At 41.3% G+C, this 18,241-nt stretch overlaps 1 protein-coding gene across 5 annotated transcripts in view; it reads right to left on the bottom strand.

The window, feature by feature from the left end:
* Gpd2 (glycerol-3-phosphate dehydrogenase 2) overlaps nt 1–18,241 on the bottom strand; it is a 132,106-nt gene that overhangs the window by 62,375 nt on the left and 51,490 nt on the right. For all 5 annotated transcript variants that reach the window (XM_031370302.1, XM_031370301.1, XM_031370299.1 and 2 more), the window contains exons 4-6: nt 4,947–5,071; nt 3,554–3,651; nt 2,170–2,333 (exon numbers count right to left, since the gene is read on the bottom strand). In XM_031370302.1, coding sequence (XP_031226162.1) covers nt 2,170–2,333; nt 3,554–3,651; nt 4,947–5,071 — 387 coding nt within the window. The remainder of the gene's footprint in view (nt 1–2,169; nt 2,334–3,553; nt 3,652–4,946; nt 5,072–18,241) is intronic.

Raw genomic sequence — 18,241 nt, 5'->3', positions numbered from 1 at the left:
GCTTAAAAAAAAAAAAAAAGCAGGTGTGGTGGTTTGAATATGCTTGGCTCATGGGAAGTGGCATTATTAGGCGATATGGCCTTGTTGGGGTAGGTATGGCTTTGTAGGGGAAGTGTGTCACTGTGGCTGTGGGCTTTGACACCCTTCTCCCAGCTGCCTGGAAGACAATCTCCTTCTGCAGTCCTTGGATAAAATGAAGATGTATAACTTTCAGCTCCTTCTCCAGCACCCTGTCTGCCTGGACACTGCTATTCTTCCAGCCGTGAGGAAAATGGAAGTGCTTTGTTCATGGGGTCTCACAGCAATACATCCATAACTATGATACAGGCTTTCCCTGGATTCTCCTCAATAAAAATCTATAATTCATGACAACAGCAAACTAAGGCAGGCATGAATCCAGGTATGACAGTGATGTTCTTCAATGGGTGATTCCAGTATGCACAGCCTAACACAGAAGACGCAGTACCTAACACATACACCATGCTATAGAAACAGTACAAATTTGAAAGGATTTGTGTGGGGGGAGGAGGAAGAGAAGGCCAAGGCCACGAATATTTCCACATGAGTATAGACAGGACGCTATTTACAGAATGCTTATCCCCCCCGGACCAGAAACCTCTTTACTGTAATCACCCAATAAACTACGATGGTTAACATTAAGGGTCTGATGCAGAGAGAGCAGATTCACGGTGAAGGTTGTCCTTTAACATGTAGGCTCCTTCAAGGGCACCAAAAAGTAGTTAAGTGGCCCCCCCTGCGGTGTCTCAGATGCTGAAAGTCCCTGGAAACTGTTAATTTTCTAGCTTTTAATGTCTGTCTAAGACCCTTAACATTTTTCTAATATTGTTGCTCCTAGGACATTTTCGTAAGTTTGGTCCCCACTGCCACCTCTGCACACATGCATTCTGCATTTATATATAAAAGCCTGGCAGTCAGCAGCTGAATTGACTCAGAAGGGTAACAGTGGAGCAACATAATAGGCAAAAGGAAAAAAGAACAAAGAAAGAAAAAGAAAAGGAAGCGTGGCCTTAAAAGGCAGATACAGTAGCACATAATAATACAATATGGAAATGTTCATCAAATCTTCTAAAACAGCCCAAGAAAACAATTCTTTGTGCTAAGAATTTATGTATCTAACACCAAGTATAAAGACCATACAACAGGATGGGATCATGGAGATTCAGAGCCAAAGATGTCTTTGTGCCATAAACTTTCTAAACCGTTTGAATGTGTACAGTGACTGTGCCTTCTTAGTTCCATATAAGTATCACCACATTCTTTTCTAGTCCTGTACACACTCTCAAATGACCAACAAAGATTCACAAATGGTTTTCTTTATACTGCTTTGTACTATTGCTGTTGATTGTGGTCTGTCTGCAAATATACTGCTTAGTTTCCTCAAACAAATTATATGGTGTACATACATACACAAAAGAATTCACAGAGAATACATAGCAAATTGACATTAGGCAAAGTCTAATGTCTGTACAAAACAACAATGTGTCAATTTCAGCCCAAGGGGCATTTTTCCTCTAGGTTTATAACCCCCTGAAAGCAGAGGTTTCACTAGAAAACCTACAGACTCTCAGCTGCTTTGAACACCGTAATATATTCATAAGGCAAGCATTCACTGCCAAACATATAACAAATGGAGTGGTCTGGGGGCGGGGTGAAGTGCATAACTATGAGAGATGGGCCAAGCCAACCATGAGACAAAAGTAGAAGTAAAAGAGGAAAATGAATACATAACAAAGATAGCCAAGTGTCCTGGCTGACAAGTGTCCCAGCACTCTGGAGGCTGAGGCAGGAAAATGAGCACAAATATGTAGCCAGATTAGTCTATACAATGAGTTCCAGGCCAGACTGGTCTAGAAAAAGAAAGAAAAAAGTGTGTGTGTGTGTGTGTGTGTGTGTGTGTGTGTGTGTATGCATGTGTGTGTGTATAATCTTAATTAAAAAAAGAAAGGTTAGAAGCAAAGGTAGTTTTTCAGCCAATACTACCAAATATGGTGAATCTCTACCTACGTGGGTGTATTTGTTTATTGTTTAAGGTTAATATGAAAAGTGGAATGCAAACCTATTTTTTTATTTAAATAAGGGTCAGTGTACTCTTGGCAGTCATAATTGAACAGAAAAATATCTAGCACAAAGAAAAGAAGTATCACATACCATCATAGTAGACAATGGCCCCTACCAGCTTGTCCTTCTGGAGCATGGGGAAATGCTCGAGGGCTCTGGACTTGCTGAGGACATAACTGCTCTTCAGGCAATGAGTTCCTGCAACCAGATCATACATCTTGATTCCCACCCAGTAATAAGGTAACTGCCACCACCTATAGCATAAGCAAAGAGAGAAGATTTTTTTAGAAACACGGTGTAGCATTATAGATTGGCACCTTACATGAAAAGAAAAGTCATTTAGGAAAAGCAAACTTATACCCACAAGTAGTAGGCTGCAAAAAAAGGTAGAAGGGGGTGTGGGGGGTGGGGGGGGCACATAGTTGCTTCTGGCACCACGCTAGCCGACATAAAGGAAAATCAGCAAGAGTTTCTGACTGCCTCCAAGGTTCCTGCCTAGTTTCTGACTGCCTCCACGGTTCCTGCCTAGTTTCTGACCGCCTCCACGGTTCCTGCCTAGTTTCTGACTGCCTCCACGGTTCCTGCCTAGTTTCTGACTGCCCCCATGGTTCCTGCCTAGTTTCTGACTGCCTCCACGGTTCCTGCCTAGTTTCTGACTGCCTCCACGGTTCCTGCCTGCTTCGTGTTAGAATTCTTCAGGAAGCATCCAAAACAAACAACCACTCATGCCTGTGCCTCACAAGTATAGAGGTGGATTCAAATAGTATAGGTTGGAGGCCTTGAGAAATGTGAACTACAACCAGGTTGAAGAAGCCCCCAGAAATCTGTAACTAAGCAGGCACTATGTGGTCCAATCTGTTTCAAGCCCTACACCACCCATGTGGTTAAAAGAATGACATAATCCCCTTTTCCAAGTTGCTGGGGCTACCTTCTTAGGGCAACCTCACATACACTTCTAACATCAGGGAAATGATTAATCACACCTCCGGGATGAATTTTTCATCTATGTTAACTTAGAAAATAAAATGATACAGTCTAACTAGCTGGGTTTGGGATTGCTACACTGTAGTTTCAGATTTTGTATCAGGAGAGTTTTGCAGGGGGCGGGGGGGGGCGGGGTCCTGCATTTTACACTGCACACAGGACCTCATTTGAATGTATAGAGTAAACACAGCTGTTCACCTACATACTCCAAGAAACTGAAATAAGATTCCATTAAATATAAACATAGAACTCAACCTTCCTTGCCTTCAAAGTCTGGCCCTTAGACATAGGTCCACAGAGAGTGTTCTAAAAAACAAAAAAAAATCTTCACTTTTAAATGCACCAAGGAAAGTATTTGAAATAGATTAAAGATTAGGACCAATTAAGGCCTCATTAAGAAATACCCAGAGAAGGATTGTTTCCATGAGAAGCCTGTTGATCTGCTGACCTCAGCCCAGCCCATAGCATCCACGTGATGGTGAAGGCTTACTTGTAAAGTGGAAGCATTATAGGCAGTGGAGCTGATAAATGAGGAGCGATTTCCAGTAAGTTGGCACGTTCATGAAGGGCTTCTTTCACCATCCTATACTGAAAATCAAAACAGAGAAAATTAGTTTGGCAGTAACAGATCATAATATTTTCAAATGGCAAATAGACACCCTGCCAACTGATTGATATACAGAAACCTTCTACCTCTGAGCGAGGAGAGCTTCCCCCCTAATCAAATCTCTAATAATACATCATGCTGTCAACCTCAAAGATTTTTTAGAAACCTTAACTGTATTTGCATAGGAGAAAAACATGCTGTCAGAGTTCCCAGGTGTAAGATATTTTCCTGACTTGAGTTACAAGATTATTGTAACCATTTATCTTGGTTTCTCTGGATTGCTTCCTTTCTCCGTTTCCCAGACTGTTTTCTCAAGGTAAGAGAGAACACACTGTTCAAATTCATGGCAAGTTTTCCGGACTTCCTTAAACTCAACAAAGATTCTATGTAGCCTGGGCAGGTATTTTGCGGATGGTAAAAAAGCCTTTGTCTTTTCTCCCACGGCCCCCATTATACCTACATTATTATTGTAATATGAATTTTACACAGGACAATATGACTGTAGCTATTGACAAAATAAGGCAGAACACATTGGAAATCAGCAGATCATGAATTCTGGGCTGTTTTCTTTGCCTCCATCACAGATGCTGAAGAGAAACATAAGAAAAGGGGACAGATTCAAAGCTGACTTGTCAAGGCGAGAAAGGGGACAGACTCAACACTCGACAATGGCAAGTCCACGCTGCTGTGTTTTCCTTGTATGAAAAGCAGATATAGAAGGAAGCTGTTTTTTTCCCACCCCTCTGGGAAATGTCATTTTCCACACTGCCTTGGCACTCTTCAAATGATGGCAGACTGGACACAATAAAGTGTGACACACAGAAAGCGTGACTCAGGTCATCTCCTCCCTCCCCCCATGAATGTGTCAGTGACAATATGGCTGCATGATTGCAGCTGCAGTTAAGAGATCAATCTGGTACTCTATAGGCATTACAACACAGCTCCCCCGAAACTGCTCTCAAGTAGCAATTTGGTGGCCATTGGCAAAACCCCAATCACAATTGTTAAAAGGCAACACATCCAAAAGCAATTCTGTAAATCTGCTACTTTGACATGCTTGTGCAGAAAAAGCCCCTGATTACCCATAAACATAATCCTATACAGAACGAATAAGCACACCTCTCCTGAAAGATGCTCTAAGCAGCATACACTAAACAGGTATTTTGAACAGGAAGAAATGTTAAAAGCTATTTAAAAGAAAAAAAAAATGCCTGACTTAATTGGGTAGAAAAAACATAGTAGCAATTTTTGTTTAACAGCCAGCATCCACAATTACCTGCTCAACATCCAAGTTCATGATGGCCTTCTGGAGGTATCGCACACCACCATGGATCAATTTAGTGCTTCGGCTACTAGTCCCCGATGAGAAGTCATCTCTCTCTACAAGGGCTGTTTTCAGTCCTGTGTAACCAGAAAAGCAAATTAACTTCTCAAATTACACAATTTGTATGTAATTCATTAAAGGCACTTCTCCAGGGTCGAGACAATCGCTGGAAAAATTAGTCTGAACATGGATAAATTTGTATTCAAAGTGCAGTACACTGTCTATATTATAATGAAGAGATTTTAGGCTCTTCCTGAGGGACAAGTCAAGACTGAACTGGAAGCATATTAAACTGTGAATGAATCACACCTAGAAAACATTACCGCATGATTTCGGGGCAGCAAGATTCTCTGGTGTATTGAGGGAATCAAAGGAGGGCCGGGCACCATCTTTTCCTGCATGGCATCGATGGGTGTTGTCGCAAAGCCTTCAGAATGCATGCCTGTCCCTCCCTACTGAGGACAAACTGTTCCTTTCCTGCACTCCATGCTATTGTAATGCATTCACTAACAATACCAAATCAGACTCCTTCTGTGTTCTCGGTCCTACCTGCAAAAGTACCTGAGATAATTGATACAGTGGATAAGGAAGTCAGTGACATAGCCGTTATGGTGTAAGGGACACTGGCAGGTGGGAATTTCCAGGGGATAAGAGGAGAGGAGAGGGGCTCATTGGGTAAAGTACTTGTCACGAAAGCCTGCAAACATGAAGACCTGAGATTCAATTACTGGAACCCACAAAATTAAGAATGAAGTAATGAATTATCTATAATACTAGAACTCTTACAGAGAGACAGTAGGCTAAGACAGGAGGATACTAGAAACTCACAGTCCAGCTAGCCTGGTGTATGCAGTGATAAACAACAAGAGACATGCCTCAAACAAGATTGTCCCTGACTCCACACACATGAACACACACCCATACCTAAACACAAAAGATTTAAAAATCAAAAAAGTTTTAGTGTTGAGTTTAGAGTGCAGTTTAAAACTTTGTATGATTTACATATGATAAACTACTTCAATATTAAAAAGAAATACAAGCTAGGATATCCATAAAGCAAGCAAACATGCTTGGGGCTGCAAAGATAGCTCAGTAGTTATGAGCACTTGCTACTCTTGCTGGGAGGAGTTCAATTCAGTTCCCAGCCCCCAAATCAGGTGGCTCACAATTGCCTGTAACTCCAGCTCCTCGGAAAAGCATGTCCTCTTCTGGACTCTGCAGAAACCTGCACTCACCGTTAATTTGTTCTGGGTGTGCTACAGACAAAGGAGGATAGCTAGTACTCATGTACATACAAACATATACATACATACATACATACATACATACATACATACATACATACATACAAGATAATATTCTTGCTAGGATGAGGCTGAACAAAGACAGATACATTCTACGAGCCATCCCATCACTTTGTCCAAAGACTACTACAAATCGCTTAGGGGGAAAAAAAAACCTACTTCTAATTTCTTTCCTTGCAGGGACACCCTGTCTTTTTGAGGCTTCGGGTGAGCAGCAGTGCTCCAGGTCCTTGTCATGCACTAGGTGAGTTCTTCAAGTTCACAAGCCTGTGGTATCCATCCACAGGCAGCACTGGGGATGTGCAGGATCTGGCTACTCCCTTAGGCAATTGGTTAGGTCACGGGTCCATTCACAATCATAACATGAGGCAGAGCAATGTGGACTCACAAAGCTGGGATGGGGAAAAGTGCATGCATTCAGTTGAGAGCCGTTTAGTGCCAAAGGGCTGCTTTGATAACATTTAACAGTTTAAAATCTGAACAGAAATGTCATCATAAAACCAGAGCAATTCTCTTGACTTAAAAGAACAAAATATTTGAAAACAGTGAAGATTGGAAAGTAGAGATTTTGATTCAAGATCAAACACTACCAGTGTCCAAACTAGGAAAAAAAATAACAAAAATCACAAGTGCTGTCAACCAACATCACTGCTCTTACACATACACCCCAGAAAAAGTTCTGCAACACTCTCAATGATTAAAATATTACTAGAGCTCAATTTGTTCTGCGTATGCTACAAACAGGGGAGGATAGCAAGATAGGATGGATCCACATTGGCTGAACATGGATCCACATTGGCTAGCTGTCCAGTGACTCTACTCAGGCAAATGAAGACGCGCAGAGACTCACCAGGGCCTCCTTCAGAGAAGGGAGGACTTTTCTTACTCCAGATTAGAACCTGAATTCAGGACATGAACCCAGACTGCACATACTCAAAATTACATTTGCCGACCCCTTCCACCCACACTCTACCACCTCTGTAAATCCTACAGAGATCTTTTGGTATTCTAAATTAGTCCCTTTTTTTTCTTCAGCTGAAGATCAGACGAAGGAGTTGACTTTCAGATGGTATTTAGGAGCCACATTATTTTAAATATGCCTCTCTTTAAACCCTAGCATCACAGTTATGACATCAGGATGCCTGTACCAGGGAAGAAAGGAAAGTGAGCCTGACAGAACAAGACCCTCAGCTTCCTATTTGGTCAGCCCCAAACGCCCTCCAGGCTGTGATCTCAGACCTCCCAGACAGTCCTCACTGAGAGTGGACTGTGGGCAATGCCCCTCTCCCCAGCAGGAGGACAGAGTAACTCAGTAAGCCCATCCCCTCCTCTTCACCTTAGTCCCTCCCCATGCAAGCGCTTGCTCTAGTGAAGCAAACTGTCATGTGGTCCGTGTAGAAACCGAGAGGCCCCAGATGACAGGTCATCAGCAGACCAGGCCTTATTCCAACAGCTAAGGAAACTGCCCCTCTGCCAGCACCACGTGAGTCACAAAGAAACACAGCCAGTCGACACATAGAGCCACAGACACAGCAAGGCTCACTCACTATGACTCCTAAATATCCCAAATGAGATGATGTGGGTATTCTTGTTTAAGCCACTTAAATCTGTGAATGGCTTTACTGGGAACAAAATTCCTGTGCAAGGAACAGTGATGACCATTTGGGAAAGGGGGTCCTTATTTTACTTATTTTATTTTACATGTATTTGTGTGTGTCCCTGGGTGTATGTATGTGTACCACATGTGTGCAATAACAGAAGAGGTCATACACACACCCAGAGACACAAACATCCCCTGGAGTTATGGATGGTTGTGAGCCAAGAACCAAACCTGAGCAGTAAACATTCTTAACTGCTGAGCCATCTCTTTAGCAGCCCAATTTAGTTTTTAATCACTTCTGGAGAAACAGCCTTCAGTAAAGGCTGAGTTCATAGAGCCTTGCTCAAGATGAATGGCTGAGGAGGTAGGCTTAGGCAAGCTTAAAGAGGCAAGCTGAACTTACTACTATCACATGTAATTCCAGTCCAGTACTAGGATGCTGAGGCTGGAGAACTGTTGAGTTCCACACTAGCCTGAGCTGTACAGTGAAAAACCATGGACAAGGAGAGAGAAAGATGAGAAGGATGAAGGGGAAGGGAAGAAGAGAGGGATGAGGGAGGGTGGGTGACTGGCAAAGGATGAAAGTTCCCAGCCTTGTCACAGCTTGTCACTGGGGGCTGGAGAGAAGGGTATGTGTAATTGTCCTGAGAGGAGGTGACCAGGAGCTTTTCATCCAAGCTGGGGCATTTGAATCCTGTCCTGAAGGCCATTGTTACCCACAACAGCAATCACTGGATACCCTCAAAAGGAAACGCCTCTAAGAACATGGTTACATGTCTAAGAGCAGTGTTAGTTAACACACTTGGTTAAATTAATAAGCATGAAGCCTGCAAGCCCTGTACTCTACTCAGTCTTGTCCTGGGTGTCCATTTCGAGGAACCTGGGCTTGCCTGGGCAACTCTTTTTTTTAAAGCAGTTTTTAATTTTTTTCCCCAGAAGTTCTGAGAGATTGTTCGGTGAGACACTACTATGTTTCCTGACAAGGGTGTCACTGAAGTGTTTAGGCTCACAGAGCTGATTAGGGTTCTAGAAAGTTTTCCTTCAGTGATGGCATGGGGATGGGGATGGTGATGGCATGGGGATGGGGAATCTCACTTCACAGTGTAGCCAAGGCAATGAGGAATCTAGCCTCAGAAGGCAGCTCTAGCAAGAGAGTACCCCGGAGCCCTGCTGTCAGGGTAGACTTTTCTTTCCCTAACTCTGTGTGCTGTTACAAGAGTCAGCAAGCCACCTCAGGCAGGTTTTCCAGGATACTTAAAGTCAATCCTTGAGACTGCAAGCCATCTCAGGTGGGAATTCCAGGGTATCTAAAGTCAATCCTTGGGACTGCTTTTTACCTGCCGTGGATATTTTACAAGTTATTCGTATGTATTACATGAGAAACCACAGTAAGTAACAATGAAATGTAAGATAAGCCACTCGGGTACACCAAGCCCCCCTCTGCTACTGTTATCTTGTCGAGTTATCCACCAGGATTTCTGAAAAGAAATGTGATTAATGATCCCCAAAAAAGCATACAACAAACATAGTCTCCAAAATGACTGCCAAATCAGTGTATTAAACCACCATGTAACCTAAAAGTTGTTTAAACTACAGAGGAAAGAAAATAATCAGAACCTTGACATTTTCAATGACTCCCAAGTATCAAGTGCTCTGAAATTCTCAATTTTGCTGGATGGGAATAAAGAAAAGAAGTAACACAAAGTCAAAGCATGACCAGAAGCCTCAGCTAATTCTATTACTTCATTTTCCGATTACTTAACTAAAATATTTATGGTGGGTGTGTGCCTCTGTGTGTGTGTGCGTGTATGTGTATGTGTGCAAGCACGTGTGTGGGTGTATGCACAAGTGTGTGCATGTGTACTTGTGTATTGATTTGTGGCATAAGACCTCACTATGTATCTCAGGCTTCCCTGTAACTAACTCGTCGTGTGTAGCCCACTGCATAGCTGGAAACACTTCCTGCACCGGCCTCCAAGACTGGGATTACAAATTCTCATCACTGGACTCCAACTTGCTTTTTCATTTATTTTCTGTCTTGTTTTTTTTTTTTTTAATCTAATATTTCCCTCCTCAGAAAGTTTAAATTAAAAGCTTTGTCTTCTAATTTAAAGATAAGGTGGGAGAAGTGAGAGGGGGGGCCTCTTTATTCTGAGAGGCAGTTTTGATGCCGCATTCAACCCTTGCGCTTTGCATTCTTATGCAAGACAGATTTGAAGAGATCAAAACCATACTTTCAACATGCCAAGGGCTGAGGAGACTGGGAATGAATGACTGTCCTTCGGAGAAGACAGATCTCCAACCTGTGTTTAGGCTCAAGGATTTTATTCTTAGGTTTATTTATTTTATGTGTATGAGCATTTTGCCTGCATGTGTGTATATACAACATATGTATGCCTGGTGCCATGGAGGAAAAAAAAATACTGTCAGATTCTAAGAAGCTAAAGATGATTGGCATCTGCAAAGCGGGTGCTAGGAATCAAACTTTGGTCCTTTTGAAGAACAGCCAGTGCTCTTGGTCACTGAGCCTTCTCGCCGGCCCCTAGTTTTTTTTTAGATTTTGTAAGGAGTTAGTTCTCTCGCTTTCCCTCCCTCCTCTCTTACCTTTTCTTAGGTTATTTCTTTATGTATTTAATAATGCAAAGCAATAAACCCTACTACAGTTAGGGAGAATCAAAACAATGCCCAATGCTAGCATCTTTCTACCTGAGGGTTGTTTTATTATTATTATTATTATTATTATTATTATTATTATTATTATCATCATCATCATCATCATCATCATCATCATCATCATCATCATCATCATCATCATCATCATCATAATCACCATTATTATTAATTTTAGGGGGCGGTCTCAGGAATTCCACAGCAGCAATAGAGTTAAAAAACAACCTTCAGTGAAATCTCAGGCAAACAGATGATTTGTAAAGAATCTGGTCAATATGAAATCTACCTTCCATTCACCCTCACCCCCATCTGTTAGCACACTGAATGAAACCATACTTTCCAGGCAGGGTGAAGGGCGAGCACTAAACACAGCTCTTCTGGATTAAATGACGCTTCCTAGCTGTTTCCAACTAAATCAGCTCATGGACCAAGACAGTTGGATGAACACAAGGGAATAATTACAACCTTAAGGGAGAAATGATACGACATTTAACTCTCACAACATGGAGTAGAGCAGAAGTACATTTTAATACCTTTTACTGATTATCTTATTATGCATGAAAACAAGCTCAATATAATAAATGCAGAGATGCAAAGAGAACAAAATAAAACCCTCCTGTAATTACAGCACTCAGAGATAACCACAATTGACATCTGAGTGTTTCAACGTTCACATTTTCTCTGCACGTCTATAACCTATAACACATACATGTGCATATGTACAGGTTTGCAAAACCTGGATCATGGCTTATTTAAGAATTTTTCCATTTAACATTGTTTATTGTAAATACTTAGTCCATCATAAATATTGTATATAATTTTATTTTAAAGAGCATTTTAAAGTATTACATTAAACTTTTACTATGATTTATTTATTCAGTTCCCTATTTTGAACATCTGGCTTAGTTTCTTTTTCACTCTTACAGATTGAACTGCAAGACTGTACTTTCCTTTAAATTCCCTGTATCTGTAACTATGTCATTAGGATAAATTTTTAGAAATGATTGTTAAGGTTTGCTAAATGGAAAGCAGGAGTCATTGCTATGAAATAATCAGAAACACCAAGGCCATGACATGTAAGTCAGAAAGTTAAGGTCCCTTGTGCCTTAATACTCTAAGCACAAGCACCAAATCTGCATGCCACATGAGAAAAGACGAGCCTGTACACAAAGATGAAACCATCATTAGAAACCTGTGGGCACTTGTTTGTGTTTCCAAGAACCACTGCCATTACTAATAAAGAAGACTACCCAAAAGGCCTCATTTCTCCAGGATAAGACCCGTGTGAAGCTGCGCAGTAGGCCCGGCGAGCCAAGGTCAGGATGCAGGACTTTGCCTGGCACTTTCTCACAGTGAATGTTACCATTGTTTAGACATGTAAAATATTAGATATTGGTTATTTTAATGCCTCTGTCTATGCTCATATTATGAGATAGATAATATATAACAAATATATAACTGTAGAGTATATATATAAAACACATTTTGTTATTTCGATATGCATACAATATTAAGGTTACAAAATTGTGTTTAAAAGTTAATACTGTAGCCAGGCGATGGTGGCGCATGCCTTTAATCCCAACACTTGGGAGGCAGAGGTAGGTGAATTTCTGAGTTCGAGGCCAGCCTGGTCTATAGAGTGAGTTCCAGGACAGCTAGGGCTACACAGAGAAACTCTGTCTTGAAAAAAACCAAACCAAAAAAAGAAAAAAAAAAAAAAAAAAAAAAAAAAAAAAAAGAAAAGAGTTAATACTGTGGCTTCAAGAAATGAGAGGTGCTACTATTGTCCCCCCCTTTTACTTTATTATAAAAATAGCCAGTGTCAAATGGGAGGAGGGGGTTATCAATAGACAAACTAACCAAAACAACACAACAGTCAATGGAAACTGAGGTTACCTGAAGGGTTTTATATGTGCTGCCACATTCTTGCTGTGCTTGAGAGTCTACAGCCTGCATGCATTTGTTTTATACATATATATATATATATATATATATATATATATATTCTTCTCCAACTTACAACACATTTTGACTTATTTTTATCTGCATTACGTACAAGTCTACCTGATTTTCTATAACTGACTACGTTTCCTGATATTTTGTTATCATAAATAGTGCTATAAATAAGGTTCTAGGAGTCGGGAAAGTATGTCAGGAAGTGAAAGTGTAAATCATACAACCCAAGGTTGATCCCTAGAACCCACATAAAAAGCTAAATGTGATGACATAAACTTGTAACACCAGCCTTCCTACTATGGCCACGCATTCACATACATGTACACACTGAGACACATACAGAGAAATGAATACACACATACAAATGGGTTTTTTTTTTGTTTTTGTTTTTTGTTTTGTTTTGGTTTGGTTTGGTTTGGTTTGGTTTTTTGGTTTTTTCCGAGACAGGGTTTCTCTGTGTAGCCCTGGCTGTCCTGGAACTCACTCTGTAGACCAGGCTGGCCTCGAACTCAGAAATCCGCCTGCCTCTACCTCCCAAGTGCTGGGACTAAAGGCATGCACCACCACTGCCCAGTCATACATATGTTTTTAAATAACAAAATTTTAGTTAATGTGGCATTATACAGCTACCTGTAAACAAATCCTTCTTTCTTTATTCAAAGAATAAGATTTTAAAAAGACATGGTTGATTCAAAATTAAGATAAACACTCATGGACCAGTAATGCAGCAGACTGTTTAAATGTCTCTGTCTTGGGCTCAGAATCTGGGACTGTTTCTGAAGGGTACAGAATATTCCTAGCCACTGTGAGCTAAACAAAGGACTCAGCCTTTGAGAGCTGAGACTGAAGAAAGGTTCTCTATTTTGTACAGGAAGTTGGCAAGCTACGCCTGACCACTGTGTAGAGCTGGGGACTATCTGCTGGGTCACAGCCGAACACCCAAACCACATCACCAGAGCCAAGGCTTCAGGGGGCTCCACAGATGATCAAGATCAACCCAAGACAGAAGACTCAGTGATAGGCAAAGTCCCAGATGGATCTTAAAGACAGTAGCAACTAAATCTAGACACAGACTGGACTAGAAAACTCAGAAGTTCCTGATAGATTCAGGGGAAAGGAGAAAACATTAGCGACAGCTATGAACCCACTGGGTAATCCACCAACTCCAATGGATAGTCCTGTCCAATAGTCACACACGTAGCCCTGATTAAAAGTCATAAATCTGGGAAAGAATGAACGAGTTAGAAGGAAGAGGGATTGATAATGGTGAGAGAAGAGAAGAAACAGCACCCTTACTGTATTATACACATGTATTAAGTTGTCAAAGAACTAAGTTTATTAATAATAAGTAACAAAATCAACCTAATATGATGGACAGAAAAGGGGGACTATAAGCAGAGTGGAAAGGTTAAGTGAGCCCAGAGTGATGGCTCACTAGTTAAGGGCATTTATAACTCTAGAAGAGCCAGGTTCAATTCCCAGCACCCACATGGCAACTAACTACTCTCTGTAACTCCAGTTCTAGAGGATCAGACACCCTCTTCTGACCTCTGCAGGAAAAATACCCATACACATAGAACAAACCATGAGTGTATAAAATGTCTACAGCTTAAATAAATAAATAGGGAGAACCTAGTTAAATAAATAACAGTTTATGATAGACAAAGCAAACATTGAAAATATCTGAAATTTAACTGGACATGGTTGTGCATGCCTCTAATTCCAGAGGCAGGAAGTAGAGGCAGGAGGATCAGAAGTTCTGCTACCTAGCTAGCTCACAGTCTGTCTGGACTACAAGAATCCCTAACACAATTTGAAGCTTTGCCTGCCTAATCCCTGACAAAAGAAATGGCTACTACATTAAAATGTGTTAAAGGGCAGATGTAGGGTCTCACACCTTTAATTTCAGCACTCAGAAGATGGAAGGAGGCAGAGTTCTAGGACAGTCTGGTCTACAGGGTGAGACACTGTCTCAAACAAACTGACAAAAAATAAAAAGGAAGGAAGGAAGGAAGGAAGGAAGGAAGGAAGGAAGGAAGGAAAAACAAGTGAAAGTTAGATTTCCAAAATAGTGGTCAGAGATTTGCAGCATCACACTATTTCCAGTGTCTGGCAAGCAGTGAGCTAGCTTTCTGCAGTTTCACACCTTGAAATGCAGCTTCCCTCACTCTCCTAGTTCTGGGGGGGGAAAAAAAAAAAACCCTAACCAAAACCAACTTACAGGAGTAAAGGGTTTATTTCATTTTATACTAAGAAAAGAACTTGGAGCAGAAACCATAGCAGAAGACTGGTTTGCTCAGCCACCTTTTTATACAGCAGAGGCCCAAGTGCCTAGGGGATGGTACCACCCATAGTGTACTCAGCCCTCCACCTACAAGTTCATAGACCAGTCTGCTGGAGCCAATTCCTTGATTGAGGTTCCCTCTTCCTGAGTGACAATTTATGTCAAATTGAAAAAAAAAAAACCACCTGCATGTCCCACCCCCAGAACCAGTGAGAAGGGATATTAAGGCATATAGGTCTATGGCCCCCAGAATGAGCCATGGTCAAGGCTCTCCCTCTTTCACAGTTTTTTTTTTCTACAATGCATAAACCTTTGTTTATGAAAAAGAACATCATTATATTACACTATATTACCCTCTAATTATCTCTGAAGATCTGGAGATTTCTCTGTACAGTGTTGATGAAAGTTGAGGCTAAATAAGCAATGAGACCAAAATTTGAGTCCAATTCATCCCACACCCATATCCTGTGTCCTTCCCATGCTGCACAGCCCAGACTTGCAAGAAGCACAGTGAGACTCAAGCGTGGCCAACCATGCACCTCCTAGGAACTAGAAATAGCTGTGGACTGTTTTGTCTTTAGGATTTCTTTAAAGATTTATTATTCTTATGTGTATGCCTTTGTGAATTCATACATACCTATATGTGTGCAGAAGAGGCAGAGAGGACATCAGATTCTTTAGAGCCACAATCCATTCATGTACTGGGAACTGAACCCAGGTCCTCTCAAAGAGCAGCAAGTGCTCATAACACAGAGCCATCTCCCCATCTCTCCAGCTGCTTGTTTTTAGGCTTTTCAAACAAGATCTGAAAACTTTGAACTACTGACCCTTCTGTCACCAGTCATGCCCCAACACCCCTGACTCTAATAGACATTTTCAAACAAAGACAACTATGTGAACACTTCTCCAGCAAAAGAGTCCTTTCTGCAATTTACATGGAAGCATAAAGCCAAGTTTTGTATGTTAGATTTTAAACAGATTATAATGCCCTGGGTGGTCCCACATGCACACAGGTAAGTCACATAAAAGGAAAAGCAAGAAGCCAGGGAATCACCTAAGGGGAGACTGCATGAACCAGTCTCCTCATTTCTGCTTCCTTGGGAGCAAACCCCACAAAGTAGTGTGGGCCCGTACTTCAACCAAGGAACTAGTCCCAGATGTGTGGACCAGTGAAGCCATTACTATTGATCCTAGAACTACAGAGAACATGAGCCAAACTGTTATGTTTATGAAATAATATTCCCAAATGAAACAAATGAGAATTGATTCCCGAGAAACTACAGAGGCTGAGAGTGTAATAAATGAACATTATGAAGACTCCACAACTCCGCCTCCACAGCCTTTGTCGACCCATTACCAGCCCAGGCTTTTCTCTCAAAGCTTATGCAAACATTTCTCTAAAAGCCCTTCCACATCTAGTGGTTTTCCCCCAAAACTTTGATGCCCTGAAAAATCTAATTATTAGTGGTAACTTTAAAAGATCACAGTAATTTATTTTTGTCAAATGTGACTAAAGATTAATGGATACAATCAGGAATAATTTGGTAAAAACATATCAAACACAGAGAAAGCAAAATTTGTTGTTAAGTGAAGCATCAAATATAATAAAAGAGCAAATTCCATGAATGAACGGCAACAATGCTCAATTCATTAACCAAAGGCCCATGGTTATTTCACACTTCAGAGGGCCACTGATATAATCAGAAACCACAGTAACAGTGTAAATACAGACTACCTTTAGCACCTCCTTGTATGTTTTAATCATAAACATTATGCCCAACTCCCCCCATAAATCACAAACCTAGAAAAGACATTCAACTAGTAATTCTAAGATGCCAATCAATATATCACAAAATGCTAAATGTATACCACTTTATTAGATATCAATAATAAAACTCATGGAAACTCTAATCATCGTTATCATCATCACCATTACCATCACCATCATCATCATCATCATCATCATCATCATCATCATCATCATCATCATCATCACCATCACCATCACCATCATCATCATCATCATCATCATCAGTAACCACTACCCACAAGGCCCCCAATCACTGCTGAATGCCTACTTCATTGCTCAAAGAAATACAGCAGCTCATATCTACTATTTCTTATATGCTTGGAGCTTGCTCATAGTGGCACTCAATTCATTCTGGTAGTGTTTTAAATAAAAAAAAAAAAAAAATGAGGCTGTAGTGATGTACTTAGCAGACCCAAAGCATTGGATTTAGTATCCAGCACACACACAAAAACACAAAAATAGCCAGACATGCTGTCACATGCCTGAAATCTAAGCATTTGGGAGGAGGCTAAGTCAGGAGGATCTAAAGTTTGGAGCCAGGCTGGATGACCTAGCCAGACGTGTCTCATAAAGAAGTATGTGGAAAGCCACTGAGAAGGACACTCAGCGTCAACCTCTTTACCTTGTGTGTATGCGCATCCACACAAATTCACATGCATACAACACACACACACACACACACACACACACACAAGCAAAGAAAGCATCATCCACTTAGTGAAGATAAATAAAGCAGCGTTTTCCATTGACAAGAATGAAAGCAAAACACATGAAGGAACTAAATAGACTGCTTTTTGGAAAAAGCACACTATCGAAGAGTAAGCTCAAGTGTTCTTGCCTGTGTTTTTAAATAGGCATAGAGAAAGTACACAGAGGAGAACAGGAATAAGAAGCCTATGGTGGCTGCTTCATCCCAACCCCCTCATAATCCTCTAACCACCCTGGCTCTCCTGCATCTCCAACTGCTTCCCTGACCTCGTCAGCTCCACGCCTGTCTCGGCTCCTATAGAATCCTCTCTCATTTTTTTTCTGTTTAGTATTGATAACTGACCAGTTTTTAGTTCTGGACTCTAGTCTACTGTCTTCTCTGCTTCTTGACAATACTAGGTGTACACACAGACATTCATATTCCATCAACCCTTCTTCCCACCTGCCTCCCCGTACATAAATGGAACACCGCATGATGCTTCTGTCTATTCCCGATCACTTCTAAGTGCAGGGTCCCTTTCTTCTGTTCCATAACCTTTACCCCTGTTTCTGGCTCTGGGAAATGAATTTCATCTTCCAGTGAAAACTAGGGTACACCTGTGATACCCAGCCCTATCCTAATCTTCCCCACAATAGCGCTGCATCCTCTCTTCTTCCGTGATCTGCATATTAAACCTGCATCCTCTACTGAAGGTCTTCTGGATCCCACTTCATGGAGGCATTTGTCTCTGTGTCTCTGGACACGTGCCTGTCTCTGTTCCTTCCAAGTTACCAACCCGTTCTTCAGCTCCAGGATGTCAGGAGCCCTAAGTCAGGAAAATCAAGGCCGTCAGCTGGCACACCTCCTGCCTCTCAACTCTTTCCTCATAATCTTTCTTGCTGGCCCCAGTGGCCTAAGTTAAAGATCCTGCTGCC

Source organism: Mastomys coucha, unplaced genomic scaffold (assembly GCF_008632895.1).
Source record: "Mastomys coucha isolate ucsf_1 unplaced genomic scaffold, UCSF_Mcou_1 pScaffold15, whole genome shotgun sequence".
In the NCBI taxonomy this organism is placed as follows: domain Eukaryota; kingdom Metazoa; phylum Chordata; class Mammalia; order Rodentia; family Muridae; genus Mastomys; species Mastomys coucha.
Note: the sequence above shows the minus strand (reverse complement) of the source record. Positions and strands in the feature narration are given on the sequence as shown.